Source organism: Thalassophryne amazonica, chromosome 5 (assembly GCF_902500255.1).
Source record: "Thalassophryne amazonica chromosome 5, fThaAma1.1, whole genome shotgun sequence".
NCBI classification, from domain to species: domain Eukaryota; kingdom Metazoa; phylum Chordata; class Actinopteri; order Batrachoidiformes; family Batrachoididae; genus Thalassophryne; species Thalassophryne amazonica.
This window is the reverse complement of record NC_047107.1, coordinates 74,868,412-74,891,578: the sequence shown is the minus strand read 5'-3', so window position 1 is coordinate 74,891,578 and position 23,167 is coordinate 74,868,412. Positions and strand designations below refer to the sequence as shown.

General features: G+C 40.2%; 1 protein-coding gene across 1 annotated transcript; it reads right to left on the bottom strand.

Annotated features, from left to right (window-relative positions):
• Positions 1-690: 690 nt before the first annotated feature.
• Positions 691-23,167, bottom strand: creb3l3l (cAMP responsive element binding protein 3-like 3 like). Its single transcript, XM_034170554.1, has 10 exons — positions 23,005-23,167; positions 21,288-21,428; positions 20,131-20,494; positions 19,790-19,896; positions 19,467-19,559; positions 7,961-8,067; positions 7,747-7,815; positions 6,412-6,496; positions 5,264-5,357; positions 691-1,949 (listed from the first exon to the last, which is right to left on the bottom strand). Exons 2-10 carry the CDS (start codon positions 21,426-21,428, stop codon positions 1,567-1,569), a joined length of 1,443 nt encoding a protein of 480 aa, XP_034026445.1. The 5' UTR covers positions 23,005-23,167; the 3' UTR covers positions 691-1,566.

Below are 23,167 nucleotides of genomic sequence, written 5' to 3'. Positions count from 1 at the left end.
GTGTAATTTATGTCAGTTGAAAACCAAAGATGCTTCTAAGTAATGAAATATTCATTCATGTTTGCATTACAGCAGATGAATTGTTTCACTACTACAGGTCTGGACCACTCAGATTTTGTTCATACCTATGAAAATATCTCAAGATATGAGAAAATTGGGAAGTTCTTTGAAATTTCATACCATTTACAAAGAAATCTGTTAGTACAAGTGGTTGCTGCATGAAGCCCATTGATTTGGTGTTAACATGCCAGTGTTCTGCCTGGTACAACTCTAAATCTTGCTGGGGAGAAGGGTGGGTTTGCATGTTTTTGAAGGTGAGGGGAAACTGGAGCATTTCAAAGAATCAGACTCATATGAAACTGAAAGTGGGTGCTGGTGGGCTTCAAGATCTACTGTGCTACCATGCTGCTTTAACTGAACACACACCAAAGTAAACTCTACAGGTCACTTTGATCATATATAAAAATGTTTATTATAGATGGGCAGACATGTCTTACAAGTTTAAATGTACAGAAGAACTACAATGATTTGTTGTATTTACATTTCATTCCCACACTGTCAATTGTCAGAGCACATTCTTAAACATGATCAACACTTAAAAATCTCATGATATGACACAAATAATAAAACAAAACTTAGATTCCTTCTACAAATGACAGTAACAAAAAAAAAAATGCCTCACTGACAGATCATTTACATTTCTGAGCATATTATACTGCAAGATGACTTACTGTGGAAATATAAATCAGACCGCTCACCCTGAGCACCAAGGTGCCCTGGGGATTCTGACATTTTACACAAAAGATAAGAACTGTCCCATGCAGGTGAAAAAGCTCTGCAGAAGGGCAGACTGCCTAACAGGGAGGAGTCAGAGGTACAATATCTGCTTTGCTTGATAAACTGTACAAAACAAAAAAACATTTCAAAATTAAAATAAGCATGGCTACCCTTGCTACAAGGGAAACTTTACAAGTCTAAATGGCCAAATGTCCTGCAATGGCTAAAGCATGTTCAGTGGTGTCACATGACCACTTTGGTCAACCCTAATGATGATCAAGCAACCCTTTTTCTTTCTTTTTTCCTTTTCTCTTCATAACTTTTCTATGCATGTTCCTGGCCGTGCAGACTTAATGGACGACTTATTTTCATTCTTTCCTGGCCGAGATGCATTAACATCAGGACCTGTTGGAGACTGTCTGAGAAAAATCTCCTGTTTAATGTGGTAAAAAAACAACAATGATGTATCTATGTAGTAATAGAGGTTCAATCATGGTGGCAAAAACAAATTCAGTACTTTATCAGAAGATTCTGCATGTGAGCGCCATAAATACAATGTCCGAATATTTCCCCCAATGCATGAAAATCTCTCTTCAGTTGTGTCTGACCACTAGAATAAGGAAATTGGAACAAAGTGCAAACAAAGTAACAGTAGTACATCAGGAGGCAGACAGAAGGGAAGAGTAGGGACAGACATTCTTTTTTGTATTCTAATTATAGGCTACCCCTGATACCTAATTTTTTTTAGGAATATGGCTCCCTCTGCTGGTTTCCCTTCACATCCCACTCTTACATCTCATCAGAGCGGTGCTGTTGTAAGATCACTGACGCTGTTGGGTTCTGGTCAATCCAGTTGTCTTTAGATCCTGAAATGTCATACGCCACAACTTTATCGACGGGTCCTTCCTGTAACGGCCCAATCCCGCCGGCTGGCCCTGGTTGCATCTCAGGAGCCGGACTAGGGAAATCAGCAGAAGAGTTGCTGTTGACACCCGTTTCCGAGTCAGGCTGTTCCACCCTCTCGTAGTCCGGTGTGTGGTTCTTCTGACCACTGGCAAAGATGGCTTTAACGTTGTCCACCTCCACTTGGGGCCCAAAGACCTCTTCAGGGTCGATGTAGCTCAGGGCATCTATATTTTCTGCTGGCACTGAGCGTAAGGTCCTGGAAATGACTGCATCAAAAGAAGAATTGTTGGGATGTTACCAATTCGCCCTCCACAAATAACATTTTTGGTCATTTAAAGAAGAACAGAACGGATCACATTTGTATTGCTCGCTTGATAAATGGGGTGTTTTTATATGGTGTGTGATTTAATTTTTTTTTTTTTGGTAATACTTCCATGTCCTTCCTGATATGAGGCAGATTCCCGCAGCTTTCAAAGAACAGCTCTGTAACTCAGTGGTAAAGTCGCTGACTGGCAATCAGAGCTTTTGAAAGGCACGAGTTTGCGTCCAGTGAGTGGTGTTTCTCTCTCTTTTACGCGGCGCGACGTGGTTCCACAGGTATCAGCTGTTTTTTTGTTGTTGTTCCACATAAGCAGCGCGATATGGTTCCACAGGTACCGGCTGGTTTTTATTTTTTTTTATTATTCCAAATAAGCCGCACAATGTGGTTCCACACATACTGGTTGGTTTTTATTTGTACCACAAAAGGGGCACAATGTGGTTCCACACATACTGGTTGGTTTTTATTTGTACCACAAAAGGGGCACAATGTGGTTCCACACATACTGGTTGGTTTTTATTTGTACCACAAAAGGGGCACAATGTGGTTCCACAGGTACCAGCTGGTTTTAATGTTTTTATTTATACCACATAAGTGGCGCGATGTGGTTCCACAGGTACGGGCTGTTTATTTTATTATTATTATTCCATATAAACGGCATGATTTGATCCCACAGGTACCGGCTGTTTTTTATTTGTTTAATTATTCCAAATAAGCGGCACGATGTGGTTCCACACGTACCGGCTGGTTTTTATTTACAGCACATAAGCGGCACCATGTGCTGCACCTGGCACCGTTTCTGCTCAAAAAAAAAAAAAACCCACAGGCACATGCACAAACTCTTGCACCGGGTTCGTGCACACCTGCCCGTCGGCGCGATGTTTCGTGGTGCGCTAATTTCAAACCGTTTCGCCGTAATCAACCTGACGTCGACAAAACTTCGCACTGTATATAAAGGGGCCCTCAGTGACGTTTTGAAATGACCGACATGCAGTGAACACATCAGCTAACAGCTCATGTAGCTGCAGCGCTCTGATCTTTTCCTCCGTCTTTTATGATGAAATAATGCTGAATTTATGTGGACATGATTGCGATAGATGATGACTGAAGTGCAGTTTGAAGCAGAAACGAAGTGATAATTGGTGAACCACGGCTCATGAAGCGTGCACAGTGAAGGTAGGGCAGACCGATTTTTTAATATGATTAAGTACCTAAATTAACTAATGTATTTAGGAACCAAACTTCTCTGTTTAAACATGCAATTGAAAAAATATGATGCATAAAACACACACAAAAATGTGTGTGCTACCATTGTGTGACGTTTCAGTAAACTCAACCAGCCAGTTTATGAAGAGTTGTGCTTACAACTCATGGATGGATGGATGGACGAACAAAGTGATTCCTACCGCACCCCCCAAAAAAAAAATACAAAAAAAACCCAGGAGGACTGCCATCTCTTTAGTTTGATACGACGGACATAAGGGCCAAGGTCCAGTACAAAAATCAGACCTAATATTATTATACAAGTAAACTCCCTTTTTCTAACATGTAGCTCAGGACAGATTGATGGATGGACACAAAAAGATATGAGTGCTTTTAATACCACACATACAGTAGTGTTCAGAATAATAATAGTGCTATGTGACTAAAAAGATTAATCCAGGTTTTGAGTATATTTCTTATTGTTACATGGGAAACAAGGTACCAGTAGATTCAGTAGATTCTCACAAATCCAACAAGACCAAACATTCATGATATGCACACTCTTAAGGCTATGAAATTGGACTATTAGGGAAAAAAAAGTAGAAAAGGGGGTGTTCACAATAATAGTAGCATCTGCTGTTGACACGACAAACTCAAAACTATTATGTTCAAACTGCTTTTTTTTAGCAATCCTGTGAATCACTAAACTAGTATTTAGTTGTATAACCACAGTTTTTCATGATTTCTTTACATCTGCGAGGCATTCATTTTGTTGGTTTAGAACCAAGATTTTGCTTGTTTACTAGTGTGCTTGGGGTCATTGTCTTGTTGAAACACCCATTTCAAGGGCATGTCCTCTTCAGCATAAGGCAACATGACCTCTTCCAAGTATTTTGACATATCCAAACTGATCCGTGATACCTGGTATGCGATATATAGGCCCAACACCATAGTAGGAGAAACATGCTCATATCATGGTGCTTGCACCACCATGCTTCATTGCCTACACTGTGAACTGTGGCTTGAATTCAGAGTTTGGGGGTTGTCTCACAAACTGTCTGCGGCCATTGGACCCAAAAAGAACAATTTTACTCTCATCAGTCCACAAAATATTCCTCCATTTCTCTTTAGGCCAGTTGATGTGTTCTTTGGCAAATTGTAACCTCTTCTGCACATGTCTTTTATTTAACAGAGGGACTTTGTGGAGGATTCTTGCAAATAAATTAGCTTCACACAGGCGTCTTCTAACCGTCACAGCACTTACAGGTAACTCCAACGCATCTGGTTTTTTTTTGTTTTGTTTTTTGTGTCCATTTTAAAGCACTGGAGATCATTGTAGATGAACAGCCTATATTTTTTTGCACCTGTGTATAAGTTTTCCCCTCTCCAATCAACTTTTTAATCAAACTACACTGTTCTTCTGAACAATGTCTTTAACGTCCCATTTTCCTCAGGCTTTCAAAGAGAATAGCATGTTCAACAGGTGCTGGCTTCATCCTTAAATAGGGGACACCTGATTCACACCTGTTTGTTCCACAAAATTGACAAAGTCACTGACTGAATGCCACACTACTATTATTGTGAACACCCCCTTTTCTACGTTTTTTTTTTTTACTAATAGCCCAATTTCATAGCCTTAAGAGTGTGCAAATCATGAATGCTTGGTCTTGTTGGATTTGTGAGAATCTACTGGTACCTTGTTTCCCATGTAACAATAAGAAATATACTCAAAACCTGGAATAATCTTTTTAGTCACATAGCACTACTATTATTCTGAACACTACTGTATATAGCATATGATTAAAAACAGCTAAATCCTCAATATACTGACATCACACAACTAATGTCTCAGTCAGACTCTGTAACAATTACATGACAACATTTTGAGAATAACTACTGATATAACTAGACAAATTAGAAATTCACACTAAGCTGAGGCCACAATTTTATTTTATTTTTTAATATTCCACAGTTTCTTTAATTTGTGACTCATCCCGCTAACAAGCAGAACTCCTTGGCTGGCATGAACATATGCTGATCTATCACCAAAAAACTTACTGGAGGAGGGGGTGTAGAACTCTTTTTGTTCTGTGTTGTTGCCAAACGGATTGACTGAAGGGAAAATGATGAGGCAGAAAGACAGGAGGAACACCTACAGGGCAAAACAAAGGCGAGAGAGAAAAGCTGACATTATGTGAAATGACAGGATTAAAACAATCATCATGTGAAACTAATCATGTTTCACATGTTTCATGCATTTATTTCCTCTAGGCTGGACTATCGCAATTCATTATTATCAGGTTGTCCTAAAAGTTCCCTGAAAAGCCTTCAGTTAATTCAAAATGCTGCAGCTAGAGTACTAACGGGGACTAGAAGGACAGAGCATATCTCACCCATATTGGCCTCTCTTCATTGGCTTCCTGTTAATTCTAGAATAGAATTTAAAATTCTTCTTCTTACTTATAAGGTTTTGAATAATCAGGTCCCATCTTATCTTAGGGGCCTCATAGTACCATATCACCCCAACAGAGTGCTTCGCTCTCAGACTGCAGGCTTACTTGTAGTTCCTAGGGTTTGTAAGAGTAGAATGGGAGGCAGAGCCTTCAGCTTTCAGGCTCCTCTCCTGTGGAACCAGCTCCCAATTCAGATCAGGGAGACAGACACCCTCTCTACTTTTAAGATTAGGCTTAAAACTTTCCTTTTTGCTAAAGCTTATAGTTAGGGCTGGATCAGGTGACCATGAACCATCCCTTAGTTATGCTGCTATAGACTTAGACTGCTGGGGGGTTCCCATGATGCACTGAGTGTTTCTTTCTCTTTTTGCTCTGTATGCACCACTCTGCATTTAATCATTAGTGACTGATCTCTGCTCCCCTCCACAGCATGTCTTTTTCCTGGTTTTCTCCTCAGCCCCAACCAGTCCCAGCAGAAGACTGCCCCTCCCTGAGCCTGGTTCTGCTGGAGGTTTCTTCCTGTTAAAAAGGAGTTTTTCCTTCCCACTGTCGCCAAGTGCTTGCTCACAGGGGGTCGTTTTGACCGTTGGGGTTTTTACGTAATTATTGTATGGCCTTGCCTTACAATATAAAGCACCTTGGGGCAACTGTTTGTTGTGATTTGGCGCTATATAAATAAAATTGATTGATTGATTGATGTCAGTGAGTCAACACTCTGGGCAACTGGAGGACTCATTGTGTTGTGACCCTCACCATGACACAGGTGCTGGTTGTGCTTGCCTTCAATGTTGACATTTTCACCATCGCCTGCAGCTTCCTCAGTTGTTCTACCAAGGATCTGTACGAAGCAAACAAACAGCCATTTACCGTATTTTCCGGACTATAAGTCGCACTTTTTTACATGTTTTGGCCGGGGGTGCGACCTATACTCCGGTGCGACTTATAAATGAAAAATATACCGGTAGGATCTCAATTAATTTACTGTAACAAAACAATTTTACGTGACAGAGTCGATCTATGTTTTAAAATGGCCACCAGAAAAGGAAATGCAAGGCATCATGGGCACTGTAGTATGACGGCCATCCTATAGTTCACGCTGGTCGCGATAACCAATCAGAGAACAGAACGTTGGACGCGTATTCCTCACCTCACCCACAGCGTGTGAAGCTGACGAACACGGTGCTTGCTGTTATTCCGGCATGGCGAACAGAACAGCTTCAACCCTTGGATATCAATGTGAGCAGAGTGTTTAAGTTGACGCTGAGAGCTGCGTGGGAGCATTGGGTGAGCGACGGCGGAGGATTAGCGTGTGCACTTGGAAGGAGCTGGCGTCGATGATTGTGAAAAGCGTTTGAAGCAGACGAACATGGTGTTTATTCCGGGACGGCTAACAAGACAGCTTCAACCCTTGGATATCAGTGTGAGCAGAGTTGACGCTGAGAGCTGCATGGGAGCACTGAGCGACGGCGGAGGATTAGCGTCTGCACTTGGAAGGAGCTGGATCGACACCGCTGGGTGGTCATGAGCTGCGCAGGTAGGCGCTGCATGGTTCGGCTCGCAATGTGGTCCGCAAAATACAAACATATCTGTAGGTAAAATGCAGCTCACGAGAGGGCACTCGAGGCTTGTGTGACTGTTCCTGCGACTTCTGACTACCATAGAAAAATAAAAATTTTAACGTTACTGATAACATAACAAGACAACGGAGAAGGCCCGAAAAAATGCCACCAAAAAGAAAATCATACTCTGCAGATTACAAGTTGCGACTGGTGAAATATGCATCCGAAAACGGTAGCCGTCACAATATTATCATCTGAACTTTTCATGTTAACATACCTGTATGTCCATGGGACTTATAGTCCAGTGGACCTTATTTATGGTTTATTTTTCTTTATAATGGATAAAGTGGCTGGTGCGACTTATACTCCGGTGCGACTTATTTATGGTTTATTTTTCTTTATAATGGATAAAGTGGCTGGTGCGACTTATACTCCGGTGCGACTTATAGTCCGGAAAATACGGTACTCTTTCAAACGATTTGCAGTGTGTCATTAAACAATAACAGAGCAGCAGTGTGCCAGTTCTTACATGTTCTGTTTCTGAAGTATTTGGACTTTCTTCTGCAGTTCCAGGTTGTGCGCGGTGCAGACGGCGACCCTGTGTCAGGGAGGACAGCGTGCACGTCAACAAGCGTGATTAAATTAAAAGCAGATATTATTTAAAGCTGCTGTGGCACATTTACATGAAGCCAGAGGCACCATTGAACCAGTTTTAAATCGACAATCCAGTTTACTTGTCTTACCTGTTTTCCAGTCCGTCAACATACACCTTCTTTTTCTTGCGGCTTTCCTGAGCAGACTGCTTGTTGCGGATCTTCCGCCTCACCCTCTTCAAAGTCCTCTCCTCCGCCTGTTACACAACAAGGAGAAACATAACATCTCACGAAGAAAAATCCTTATAGGCGATTAATCCAGAATTAACTTCAGTGTTAAACACACTGCTGCAGTAGCTGGATAGTGGACATGTCTGCAGAGCAGAGAAGCAGTTCTACTGCAGTGAGGACAGCATGCAACACCTTAACACAAACTCATACTGCAATCATGTATTAGATTAGCCATCCCACTTTGGATGGAGCAGCTCTCATTTCTAGAAATCTGGCCAATTTTCTTAAATCCTCCAAACCGTGACTATCCAGGGTTGGGACCAGGAAGCAGAGTTGTAGTCTTACACACCTCTCTGCAGCTTCTCTCCCCCTGCCATCCCCTCATTACCCCATCCCCGTAGAGACGGTGCCTGCTCCCAGACTACCAATAACCAGCAAAAATCTATTTAAGCATAAAATTCAAAAGAAAAAATAATATAGCACCTTCAACTGCACCACAGACTAAAACAGTTAAATGTGGTCTATTAAACATTAGGTCTCTCTCTTCTAAGTCCCTGTTGGTAAATGATATAATAATTGATCAACATATTGATTTATTCTGCCTAACAGAAACCTGGTTACAGCAGGATGAATATGTTAGTTTAAATGAGTCAACACCCCCGAGTCACACTAACTGTCAGAATGCTCGTAGCACGGGCCGGGGTGGAGGATTAGCAGCAATCTTCCATTCCAGCTTATTAATTAATCCAAAACCCAGACAGAGCTTTAATTCATTTGAAAGCTTGTCTCTTAGTCTTGTCCATCCAAATTGGAAGTCCCAAAAACCAGTTTTATTTGTTATTATCTATCGTCCACCTGGTCGTTACTGTGAGTTTCTCTGTGAATTTTCAGACCTTTTGTCTGACTTAGTGCTTAGCTCAGATAAGATAATTATAGTGGGCGATTTTAACATCCACACAGATGCTGAGAATGACAGCCTCAACACTGCATTTAATCTATTATTAGACTCTATTGGCTTTGCTCAAAAAGTAAATGAGTCCACCCACCACTTTAATCATATCTTAGATCTTGTTCTGACTTATGGTATGGAAATAGAAGACTTAACAGTATTCCCTGATAACTCCCTTCTGTCTGATCATTTCTTAATAACATTTACATTTACTCTGATGGACTACCCAGCAGTGGGGAATAAGTTTCATTACACTAGAAGTCTTTCAGAAAGCGCTGTAACTAGGTTTAAGGATATGATTCCTTCTTTATGTTCTCTAATGCCATATACCAACACAGTGCAGAGTAGCTACCTAAACTCTGTAAGGGAGATAGAGTATCTCGTCAATAGTTTTACATCCTCATTGAAGACAACTTTGGATGCTGTAGCTCCTCTGAAAAAGAGAGCTTTAAATCAGAAGTGTCTGACTCCGTGGTATAACTCACAAACTCGTAGCTTAAAGCAGATAACCCGTAAGTTGGAGAGGAAATGGCGTCTCACTAATTTTAGAAGATCTTCACTTAGCCTGGAAAAAGAGTCTGTTGCTCTATAAAAAAGCCCTTCGTAAAGCTAGGACATCTTTCTACTCATCACTAATTGAAGAAAATAAGAACAACCCCAGGTTTCTTTTCAGCACTGTAGCCAGGCTGACAAAGAGTCAGAGCTCTATTGAGCTGAGTATTCCATTAACTTTAACTAGTAATGACTTCATGACTTTCTTTGCTAACAAAATTTTAACTATTAGAGAAAAAATTACTCATAACCATCCCAAAGACGTATCGTTATCTTTGGCTGCTTTCAGTGATGCCGGTATTTGGTTAGACTCTTTCTCTCCGATTGTTCTGTCTGAGTTATTCTCATTAGTTACTTCATCCAAACCATCAACATGTTTATTAGACCCCATTCCTACCAGGCTGCTCAAGGAAGCCCTACCATTATTTAATGCTTCGATCTTAAATATGATCAATCTATCTTTGTTAGTTGGCTATGTACCACAGGCTTTTAAGGTGGCAGTAATTAAACCATTACTTAAAAAGCCATCACTTGACCCAGCTATCTTAGCTAATTATAGGCCAATCTCCAACCTTCCTTTTCTCTCAAAAATTCTTGAAAGGGTAGTTGTAAAACAGCTAACTGATCATCTGCAGAGGAATGGTCTATTTGAAGAGTTTCAGTCAGGTTTTAGAATTCATCATAGTACAGAAACAGCATTAGTGAAGGTTACAAATGATCTTCTTATGGCCTCGGACAGTGGACTCATCTCTGTGCTTGTTCTGTTAGATCTCAGTGCTGCTTTTGATACTGTTGACCATAAAATTTTATTACAGAGATTAGAGCATGCCATAGGTATTAAAGGCACTGCGCTGCGGTGGTTTGAATCATATTTGTCTAATAGATTGCAATTTGTTCATGTAAATGGGGAATCTTCTTCACAGACTAAAGTTAATTATGGAGTTCCACAAGGTTCTGTGCTAGGACCAATTTTATTCACTTTATACATGCTTCCCTTAGGCAGTATTATTAGACGGTATTGCTTAAATTTTCATTGTTACGCAGATGATACCCAGCTTTATCTATCCATGAAGCCAGAGGACACACACCAATTAGCTAAACTGCAGGATTGTCTTACAGACATAAAGACATGGATGACCTCTAATTTCCTGCTTTTAAACTCAGATAAAACTGAAGTTATTGTACTTGGCCCCACAAATCTTAGAAACATGGTGTCTAACCAGATCCTTACTCTGGATGGCATTACCCTGACCTCTAGTAATACTGTGAGAAATCTTGGAGTCATTTTTGATCAGGATATGTCATTCAAAGTGCATATTAAACAAATATGTAGGACTGCTTTTTTGCATTTACGCAATATCTCTAAAATCAGAAAGGTCCTGTCTCAGAGTGATGCTGAAAAACTAATTCATGCATTTATTTCCTCTAGGCTGGACTATTGTAATTCATTATTATCAGGTTGTCCTAAAAGTTCCCTAAAAAGCCTTCAGTTAATTCAAAATGCTGCAGCTAGAGTACTGACGGGGACTAGAAGGAGAGAGCATATCTCACCCATATTGGCCTCTCTTCATTGGCTTCCTGTTAATTCTAGAATAGAATTTAAAATTCTTCTTCTTACTTATAAGGTTTTGAATAATCAGGTCCCATCTTATCTTAGGGACCTCGTAGTACCATATTACCCCAATAGAGCGCTTCGCTCTCAGACTGCAGGCTTACTTGTAGTTCCTAGGGTTTGTAAGAGTAGAATGGGAGGCAGAGCCTTCAGCTTTCAGGCTCCTCTCCTGTGGAACCAGCTCCCAATTCAGATCAGGGAGACAGACACCCTCTCTACTTTTAAGATTAGGCTTAAAACTTTCCTTTTTGCTAAAGCTTATAGTTAGGGCTGGATCAGGTGACCCTGAACCATCCCTTAGTTATGCTGCTATAGACGTAGACTGCTGGGGGGTTCCCATGATGCACTGTTTCTTTTTCTTTTTGCTCTGTATGCACCACTCTGCATTTAATCATTAGTGATCGATCTCTGCTCCCCTCCACAGCATGTCTTTTTCCTGGTTCTCTCCCTCAGCCCCAACCAGTCCCAGCAGAAGACTGCCCCTCCCTGAGCCTGGTTCTGCTGGAGGTTTCTTCCTGTTAAAAGGGAGTTTTTCCTTCCCACTGTAGCCAAGTGCTTGCTCACAGGGGGTCGTTTTGACCGTTGGGGTTTTACATAATTATTGTATGGCCTTGCCTTACAATATAAAGCGCCTTGGGGCAACTGTTTGTTGTGATTTGGCGCTATATAAAAAAAATTGATTGAATTGATTGATATGTGTTGAGCCTGCGTAATGATTCTGCATGGAGTTTGACTTTGCTGATGTCTGGTGTCCAATCACACCTTCATACCACTGAGCTGTGAGGTGATGAAAGCAAAAAAAGCATCCAAAATGAAGGCAGGTATACTCCCTGTCTTACTAAAAATACCACTACAACCTGAGGAATTCTACAGTAACAGAATTACAGTCAGAGAGATCTGGCCATATTTGAGCCCATCATTATACGAGGGCTGTCAAAGGTCCTTTTTATTTTTTTCAAAAACTATATGGATTTCATTCATATGTTTTTACGTCAGACATGCTTGAACCCTCGTGCGCATGCGTGAGTTTTTCCACGCCTGTCGGTGACGTCATTCGCCTGTGAGCACTCCTTGTGGGAGGAGTCGTCCAGCCCCTCGTCGGAATTCCTTTGTCTGAGAAGTTGCTGAGAGACTGGCGCTTTGTTTGATCAAAATTTTTTCTAAACCTGTGAGACACATCGAAGTGGACACGGTTCGAAACATTAAGCTGGTTTTCAGTGAAAATTTTAACGGCTGATGAGAGATTTTGAGGTGATACTGTCGCTTTAAGGACTTCCCACGGAGCGAGACGTCGTGCAGCGCTCTCAGGCGCCGTCGTCAGCCTGTTTCAAGCTGAAAACCTCCACATTTCAGGCTCTATTGATCCAGGACGTCGTGAGAGAACAGAGACGTTTCAGAAGAAGTTGGTTTCAGCATTTTATCCGGATATTCCACTGTTAAAGGAGATTTTTTTAATGAAAGACGTGCGGACGGGTCCGCGCGTCGGGACGCAGCCGGCGCAGTGCGGCGGCACAGGAAAAACACCTCCGTGTTGATAACCATTTGTAAAATCCAGGCGGATTTTGATGGCTTTCAGTGGAGTGAGTATATGAGAAATTGTTTAACAACTGGACATGTTCCAACTTGTCCTTAAGGCTTCCAACAGAGGTGTTTTTCCTGTGGCGGAGCGTCGCGGCGGCTGTGAGCTGATGCTGCAATCCGTCCGCATGTCTTTCATTAAAAAAAAATCTCCTTTAACAGTGGAATATCCGGATAAAATGCTGAAACCAACTTCTTCTGAAACTTCTCTGTTCTCTTACGACGTCCTGGATCAATACAGCCTGAAATGTGAAGGTTTTCAGCTTGAAACAGGCTGACGACAGCGCCTGAGAGCGCTGCACGACGTCTCGCTCCGTGGGAAGTCCTTAAAGCGACAGTATCACCTCAAAATCTCTCATCAGCCGTTAAAATTTTCACTGAAAACCAGCTTAATTTTTCGAACCGTGTCCACTTCGATGTGTCTCACAGGTTTAGAAAAAAATTTTGATCAAACAAAGCGCCAGTCTCTCAGCAACTTCTCAGACAAAGGAATTCCGACGAGGGGCTGGACGACTCCTCCCACAAGGAGTGCTCACAAGCGAATGGCGTCACCGACAGGCGTGGAAAAACTCACGCATGCGCACGAGGGTTCAAGCATGTCTGACGTAAAAATATATGAATGAAATCCATATAGTTTTTGAAAAAATAAAAAGGACCTATACTTTATTGACAGACCTCGTAAATTTATTCTGGTTGTTAAGCCCCCCCTCTCACGTTCATAGATATACATCCTGGAAGCCCAAACCTTGTCTTTACCTTGGAAAACCTTAGAGGGGCACATAGGGTCTTTGTGGTAAATCTTTTTATTCTGTAGCCTCATTTTAACCACAGCTAAAAGTAAGTCCCTTCGGCTGCTCCCTTGTTTGCACTCGGGGTCGCCACAGCAAATCCAAGGTGGATCTGCATGTTGAATTGGCACAGGTTTTACGCCGGATTCACATTACATAGAGAAATGTGGCAGGGGTGGGATTTGAACCAGGAACCTTCTGAACTGAAACCAAGCGCATTAACCACTTGGCCACCACCCCTGTACTCATTTTAACCACAGCTGAATTTTCAGAATGTTTGAATTTTTTGTCCTGTCATAATCTCTGACATACATACTGAAACATCACTGGGAGATTTTCTGGAAGTACTGCAGCTGTGTTAAAATGATCCTACCTCCGTGCTATAGTTATGCCCTGGTTGTTTTCACACACATCACATGATACAAGCCTAGCAGATCCAATCACATTTGAGGGCAATCATGATCGTCACACACCAGTTTGTCAAGGTTATAGACCATGACCTTCCTGGAGGCACATCTGCAAAAGTGAGAATGGAGTTTAATTCTGTTAACTTACACACTGATTCAATCCTCAAATAGTTGCAAGGCACAACTCTGATACAATGTCCACTCAAGCCCATTAAAAAGCTGCCTTAAGTTTACTGTTCTGCAGCTCAACATCTCACTTTAACAACAATCCTGAGACCATGTTACCACCACTTTCATAGAACTTCACTGGTTCCTGGTTAAGCATAGAATCAACTACAAGATCCTGCGACCATTTATAAAGCACCCACCTAGTTAAACAACCTTTTCTATGTTTACACTACCCTTCAACCCGAGAGCTGGAGAAGCTGTCCTCATCCTACCATCCAAACGGCTCAGGCTGAACACAAGAGGGGGACAGACCGTACAGAAGGGCTGGCAACTGTGTCAATATCTCTATGAGGACAGTTTAAGGAGAATTATGCTGTATTTACTTGTTGATGATAGACAAAATGCCATAACCAATGTTACAGCATAATCAAAATACATGGTGACATGAGACGTACTTATTTTTCAGTGTTAACAATGTTTAAGTTAAATCACAAGGCAATTGCAGGTTGTCACAAATGTTCGGCAATTGTCATTATATGAAAGTGCAGGGAAGAAGGTTCCTGGAACTGGGACCTTGCATGCCAATTACCACACAAAACTAACCTCAAAAATATGACTAATTATTTTGTGTTGGGCAGTGGTGCGCACAGTTCCGCTAATCCACTAACTGCTAATTATCGAAGCTAATGTTTTCATTAGCAGATTAGCTTTCCAGATAACTTTGAAAACCATCAGCGGACCAATTGGCTTCCAATAAATTTAGTTATGATAACTTTTAGACCGCTAACATTTTTGTGGGCATAGTGAATAAAGCTCAACAGTTAAAAACATTTGTAGAGTCTGAAATAAAAGATTTTAATGCCTGTCTGTTGCATGTTTTGTAGCAGACAGACAGCCATGAATGGTAGAGCTGTATCCTCTGCAGGCAGAGGAGAGCCGACTACCAGAGAGAAAGGAAGGAAGAGCGAGGAGAGAAAAAAAAAAAAAAAAAAAAAACTATTTCACACACATGGCTGTTCACACTGCCATGAACACTGCCATCTACTAGATGGCAGTGTGCCACGAACACTGCCATCTACTAAAAGTTTTCAAATTGCCTTTTTTTTTTTTTTTTTTACAAATGAAATTACATATTTACAAATACAGATTTGTAAAACCCACCACACATTTCAGTAACTGTGTGTTATACCGACCAGCCAACCACTGACGTCAGGAAACTAATGTACCCATAATGCAATGCGGCATGTGTGTCTTAACGCTAAAACCTTCAAAATTAGTGCATTACTTTAAAACTAAAACATATAGCTGATATTTTCACTTTGTAAAACGACAGATGTGATGTTAATTTCAATAACTTGTTGGAATTAGTTTGAATAAAATTATAACTAAGTCAAAACTGTCTGCCTGTGCAAGACTCCAGTGAAGTGACTGGCAGGTCTGTATGGTGTGAAGAGAAATGATCTTTTTTGTTTTTTCCTCTCTCCTCTCTGATCATCAGGTCTCTTTTGCTAAGAGAATGCTGATCTGAGACAGAAGTGCTGACTTGTTGTTGCGTCAGTAGCTGCAGTGTACTGAAGTCAATACTGAAAGTTATGGGTTTAGCTTTTATCTGCAACTTCCACTAAATTTGTTAGGGATTTATCGGTTTAGCTTTACAAAAAGTTAACTTTTCAGTTAGCGGGTTAACAGTTATCGAAGTGAACTTGTGTCTTTGGAAAATGCCCTAGTTGATGCAAGCTCCTGTTGGTCAAATGCACTTAAATTCTGGGACTTTTATTGTCAGCTCTGCGGCTGCGGTTACTGAGACTCTGCAGTGTTGTGGATTTTTCCACAAGAAGTCTATCCTTGTGGGCTGCCGGACTCCGCATCAAAACAAAAGTATTTCCATGCCTGCTCATGTAGAAATGTTCGAGCAGTCTCCTGACCTGTTGCCGGAGTTGGCCACAGCTTCACACAGCAGACAGGGGGGTGGTGTGAGTGGCCCGCTGCGGCGCTTACCAAGCCCGCAGACTCGGTAAGCGCATTGGAGGCAGTAAGAGCAAAGACTCTTTTTTCGACCAATGAGAATGCGTGTTGAACTGTTGTCCGTATACCAAAATGGTGGCCTCCTTCTCCGGTAAACAAACCAGTTTATGATGATTGATTTCAAAGGAATTTTTGCATTTTACGGCAAAATATTAGTTCGTCAATTTGAAGAAATAAAAAATAATGTTCCACTATTTCCACGGCCGTGAAACGAAAACTGTGAAATCCGATGAAAATTTGCAGGGAGTCTGGGGGGCATAGGCCCCCAGAAGTCAGAGTCTCGGGCCTCGTGGGATCCCAGAAACCAAATAAATATTTTTTATCTAATGATATATTTTCAGCATCTCCTGGAACAAAAAGTCTCAAAATTAGTGCATATTTAAATGACCCTGTATTCAACCTTTCATTTGAACTGTCAATGATAATGATGAAATAACAGAATATGACTTGGAAGTAGGACCTGAAAAGATTTTCCTTTTAATTGTAAACCAAATACTGCATTAACTCACAACAATTAAACTACATGAAATTCATGAAGACTGAAAAGCATGGCTGCAAGCAAATGAAAATTTTTTGACTGAACATTTTCCGTGAGTGGACAAACTGTGCGGCAAAGCTGCGAAGTCATCTAGGGGGGTCCGGGGGCATACCGCCCCCCCCCCCACCGGAAATTTTGGGAAAAAAAAAAAAGGTGCAATTTGGTGCATTCTGAGTGCAATTTGGATAGTTTTCCTTTGCCTAAAACAGCTGCTGCTTTTTGACTCTTATCATACTGCAAAAAATGACTAAAGTGTATTAATTTCATCACAATTTATTTACTATTTTGTATGACAGTATGTGTCCGTAATAAGTTACCATCCACAAATGGAATGACTGTCTGCAATAATTTAACTGACTAATTTCTGCTTTCATTCTACACAATTAATCAAATCCTAAGTGTGTCTTACAAAATAAATAAATTATTCGAACCTTTATGCTATTACCTGGTAAAATAAATAATACACTTAAAGACACTAAAAGACATGATAAGTATTGCCAATGAAAAGTCTTTTTCCCCATTGTTGAAGCTTATCTCTTCTTCTGCCATGTAGGGCAAATGAAGTTCCTTCAAGTGGCATCCCACTTCCTTGGTCATAAACTCGCACACTTCTGGCAAGTACTGGTCTTCAACCCTGTACATCTTCACCTCTCTCCAAAGACTTGGTGTGCGGATGGATGGCATGTGGCCGTAGGCCTTCTCCACATTGAGTAGGTCCACGATACCTACATACTTCAGCACCTCACCCTGCAGTTCTACTGGCAGCAAGTCCATGGCTGTTATTAGATAAAAAAAAATGGAAGTCTATAGTGGCATTCTGCATTCATGTTATCTGTGTGGCACTGCTGAGTTTTCTTTTTTAATGTTTTATTTAATTTGGAGATCACTTTTTGGGGGAAATTGTAAATATATTTAGGTATTGTAAATTAACTGCAGTTGTATTTACTGTCAATTAAGCAACCACTGAAGATATGTGCACTGGGGTGGGATTTTTACTTTTTCCCACTCCCTTTCGAACTTTCTTGTTCTTTTTTGATCTTATTTTTTCATATGAGTGTAGAGGTACAGAGAGTACAAAGAAGCTTTGTTCATTTGATCTGCTTATATTGTGAACTGCCATGATACTGGAATTGACAACTAAGTTTGAAATAAAAAAAAATTGATTGACTGATTGAACCACCAGACCAACTGAATTTTAAATAAAGTCTTGTGAAATACTATCACCACAATCCAGCACTTTCAAATGCCACAAGTTTTAATATAAATGATAAAAATCATAACCAATGAACACTTTTACAGTATTAGCATTTTATTTTACAAAATATATCTTGTCATTTTTGAATCGATTAAAGAGTAAAAACTTAATAAATCAGTTGTAAGTACTAAAAGAAGTTTATGTAGAAAGCAATTTAGCCAGAAGGTCGAGAGGGGGAAGTGTTGACTTTTTAAGTACTTGAAAGACACTGGACTCATCGAGAGGATTTAGTACTGCTATAATGGACTGATGCAGCAGGTGGCAGCAGTGCGATGCCATTAAGTGCCGTAGAGGAAGAGAGGGGTAAGTTAGATTTCATCACCGGGACACACGTTTGGAGAGGAGTGCATTTCATGTCAAAATAAAGCTATAAAGTGTAAAAACGGAAGGAAATCAATTGTAAGGCCTGAAAGGAGTCTCTGTAGGAAGTATTTTAGCAGTAAAGTCCAGTGAGAGGAGGAAGTGTTGCCTTTTTAAATACTTGAAAGACACGGGACTCAATGAGAGGATTTAGGGTTGCTTTAACGGCCTGATACAGTAGGTGGCAGCAGTCCAACAATAAGGATGCCGGCTGCCATTAAATGCCGTAGAAGAAGAGAGGGGTGAGTTTGATTTTCTCATAAGGACACCCGGTTTGATAGGAGCGCGTTTCGTGTCGAAATAAAGCCATAAAATATATATTTTTTTAAGTTAGCGGTTTTATACGACGATATAAACGGAACATGGAAAAAAAACACTGAACGGAAATCCATAAATGGAGGTTTTGCTCACATGTTTACCTTCAGAAAGCAATGAGCGCGATGACAGAGTCGCTGCCCAGAACACTACTGTGCACACACGACCGCTTCCTGTAATGGCGGCCTCCGTATGGAATACATTTTAAAGCAAATTCCGTCCTCCTCTCTCGTTTTGTGTCGAAATGAAGCAATAAAATATTTTTTTCAGTTAGCGATTATAAACGACGGAATAAACGGAACCAGAAAATAAAAATTAACGGACATCCGTATACAGACGGGGATTTTGCAGCCATGGAAAAGACTGTTACAGCATTTCAAAAACCACAGCTAAAGCTTCGAGAATATTTTGAAAATCATAGTAAAATATCAATACCATACCGTATAGTAAAAAAAAAAAATCATATTCTTGTGTAAATTCCTGTAAATCCACTCAAAGCCACAGTGTCATTTTCCCATGAAAAAAGTCTACATAAAAAAAAAACTAAAAAAAAAACATTTACATTCTTGTGTAAATTCATGATGAAATCCACGCAGTTTTGTGGATTCGGAGTTTTCATAGCCCTGCCTTTCTTTCACACAGCAAGAATTTACAAAAAGCCGGAAAACCGTGCAAAGATGTCGAATAAGCGTCCCTTACTTTCATCACTATACAGTGAAATGTCAGAATAAGAACTGTATGTTTCGTTTGTTTTAACATACTGTAGCTCTCTTATCTTTGGGCAGAACTGTACTGAAAATGCAGCAAACAGAAGAAATATAGTTGCTTATATGCAGGATTACTAGAATAGTAAAAATTCATTCCCATGCATTAATTACCTTTGTGAGAGGCATGTGTGTGGGAAGAGTTGCTCCCTCTTTTGCTAAAAGTCGTTTCTCTTCTTCAGTGAGCATGATCTCTTTAAAGAGGAACTGAAGGAAAGGAAAAAAAAATCTGTTCATTTTGTGCTTGAAAAACTGATCATAAGAAGCTAATAAACATTGAATGCAACTGTAACTTAACAAGCTCACTGTGAAACATAATTTATGTAAATAAACATGCTAATGTGAAAGTTTAGCTCCTGATTGCCATTTCACTGAAATATATGAAACAAATAAAAGGAAAATAAATTAAAAAAGAACAAAAAATAGGAAAAACTGACCTGCTCTGTGTTTTCATGTTGTGTTGAACTCTTCAGTGTGTCCTCTATAGCCAAAGTGTAGGGCAGCTCAGTTACATCATCTTCCATGTCTTCACTGACCAAGTCATCTGAAACAACAAAAATATTCTTTTAAGATGCATTTAAGCTGCCGTTTGGAACCTCATTTGCATGAAGCTTTCCTTCTATAAATTTAGTCATTGCAAATCCATGTGCACTGATGAGATCTGAGTAAATATAACAAAAAAAAAAAAAAAATGGGTGATCTACTTATACGTAAATGTGTCTGCTTCTTAGTTTCAACAAATACTGATAAAGGCTTGGACTAGTACTCCAGCACATACCTAGATCAATGAAGACATCTGTGTCTGGCTTCTCTGACCTCACACTCTGGAGGACATCCTCGCTGTCACGCTCTGTGCCTTGTAGCAGGGAGTAGCTGTGGTCTGTTTGGACTGTCAAGGCCTCCAGGCTCTCTAGAACCACAGGAGGATCTGAGCACACTGGACTTGGCATGACGTCAATGTCACTGCCTTGAGGACTCGGGCATCCAGGACGGTTGATTCCAACTCCACCCGCGCTACTACTGTCGTCAGAGATCCCGCTGTCACTGCCCAGTGGAGAGTGGGACGGACAGATGGCTGTCAGGTTGTCCTCCCCTTCTAACAAGCTGGAAAGAAAGTCTTCAGTGTCTATACCTGTCAGCATCTGGGATAAAGAATGCAGATTCTTAAAAGAAATGCATACAATAAACAAGTCATATATTGGCTACTGTGAAATCCATAGGTGTTCACAACAGCTTTCTCCACCAAGTCACCAAGTTTAGTCCAAAACTAATGACTTAATTTCTGTGCATCATTTCATTTATTTAGAACCTGTATGAAAAAAAATTCTAAAAGATATGCAATATTTATATGCATCAATTTTTATTTTGTGGGACAATCGGGGAACCCTTGAGGTCAGTTTTTCTGCTTTAAAGGGAATTAAGAACTCTTAATAGTACTACTCACATAAAGATGTGGTCAAAAGTTTCTGTATTCACTGTGGACATGAATGTCATGATAATAATGGACTTTCAGTGATTTTTTTTTAAACAATATTTTTCAGGGGCAGAACAGTTCTACCACATATATCTTTAAAAAGAAAGAAAAAAAAACAGATGTGTGTGCTGTACAATCAGACAAAGACGATTCAAAAGAAATTATTGAAAGACCATCTTGCCATGACATTTGTATCCACAGTGTGTATGTAAACCTTGATCATAACTGTCACCACAAAGTAAGTGTGAGACCCCCCCCCCCCCCCCCCGCTGCCATCTGTGGCAAGGGTTCAAAATTTACAATGAAAAAACAATAATAGATTACATGATGTGAAAGTAAAGAACAACAGGTAAGATTTTGTCCTGGACAGCAATCTATCCAACTTTAAGTTCATATTCCTCTGCTATGGCTAAAAACCACTGAAGTGTAATACCAGTGACATTGAGCAAAAAATGTCTTACATCCTGTTCAGATAGCCAGGATTCTATGAGTCCATTCCCATCAGGAAAGAAGGAGTCAGTCATTCCATCATCTCCATCCTGGAACAGAAGCCCTAATAGTTCTGCTCCATCCATGTCTGCAAAGTCCTTGGTCACTGACATCTGTGGCAAACCAACAAATGTTATACAGCTGAAATTCAATTCCTGATGGCAAACATCGCATTACATCACATTTGTCTGTTCATGCAGCATCACCAAGCTTAACATTCAAAGGGTGGTAACAATGTCATATTCGATTTTGCGCTTTGGTTGAAATGTCTGAGTAACTCTAGTAATATCACTGATGCAAATTTTGCGCATGCACGCAAGTCGGAAAACTGAGCATGATACGACACACATCAATATCTCCCCCCGTGAAAATATTTCCCCCTTCTAGAAACATATCTGTGCATATAATTGCTTATAATATATACCAAATGAATAATACAAATATACAATTTGAGATTGTATAGGGGCAATATTATTATTGTATGAATGATTTCATATGATAATTATGTCATACATTTTTCCTCTTCCTTGGGGAAAAAGATTTCATCATAATTACGTCAAACATTTTTTCCCCTTCCTGGAGGGAAAAGAAGGTATGCTGATAATAGGGGGAAAAGATTTCATGATAATTATGTCATACAAGTTTTTTCCCCTTCCTTTATGGTATGCTGATAATGAGGGAAAAGATAGATGATCTGTGCATGCTCCAATGGCGCTTGCGCATGCACACTTAGAATCAACCCGAGCAGTAGGAAAAGAAAATACAGGGAAAGAATTGTACGCCACACCAGTAAATGCACAGACAATATTGACTGACACCAAAAGGAGTGTTGACTGTAGACCCTGATGAAGACTGAGAAAAAAGGGATCAGGACATCCACAAAAGATGTTAAAAACTGTGCATTCAGCACAATCCTCCAATCCGTTATCAATCATTATACTCAGTAAATTAAAATATTCTCATGTGTACGTTCGACATTGGAGCTTTCTAAATTACTGATCAATAAACCACGCCAAAAAGTTTCCTTCATGAATAATTCTTTTTTTTAAAAAGTAGCAGGTTTTCAATCATGTTTAAAAGCTTTGGGCACTTTTGAATGCGACAAATAAAAACTTTGCACAGGTTTTTAAATATTAATCAATCACAGAACACATCAAGAAGTTTAGAGTGCTGCTTCATTATCCATAAAAGAAATGTAATACAAATACACGGGAAAATGCATTAAGCAGCCACTTCCTGCCATGTTGCATCATCACAATGCAAACACCATGACCTCATCTCATACATGCCCCGCCCACACATCACATGACTTTGCCATGATTGTCCCAGGATCGAATCTCAAAACAAACATGTCAAACATGTTGTCCATGAAACGATTGTTTCTTTGGCATATTGGTGATTGCAGTAACATAACGCGATCATCGTTAAGGATGTGGACTGTAGGACTAAACCCTGTTGATTTTCAGGACAATGTTCTACTTAATCTCTAAAACTATTCATTTATTTAAAACAGTCGTCATCGAATTCACTGAACTCAGGCAAATAAATAAAATAATGATACTCTGCAACGGCAGAATAATTTAAATGAAATGAATGCCTTTGATCAGCTAGCTAGCCTGATAATCCCTTCGAGGGCGAGGTTACTACTCACACATTAAAAACACAAAGTAAACGTCTTACGTGTCTTACCGTTTAATGTCAACAGATAACAAAAGCATTGGAATGAGTCTTCAGGGCCGCTTTTGGTTCGTCTGCTCAGCTTTCCCCCAGCGCTCTCAAAAAAAAAAAAAAAACTGCTTCCCCACTGAAACCACCTTCCAACAAGGCAAAAAATGCGTCATCACGTCAAAAA

Excerpts from the sequence above, each read along its gene's own strand:
- creb3l3l (XM_034170554.1), bottom strand. The coding sequence starts at position 21,428 with ATGTCAGTGACCAAGGACTTTGCAGACATGGATGGAGCAGAACTATTA. Across the intron at positions 19,897-20,130 it reads AGATGTCTTCATTGATCTAG|ATGACTTGGTCAGTGAAGAC; the intron begins GTATGTGCTGGA and ends TTGTTGTTTCAG. Across the intron at positions 6,497-7,746 it reads ATACTTCAGAAACAGAACAT|ATCCTTGGTAGAACAACTGA; the intron begins GTAAGAACTGGC and ends TGCTTCGTACAG.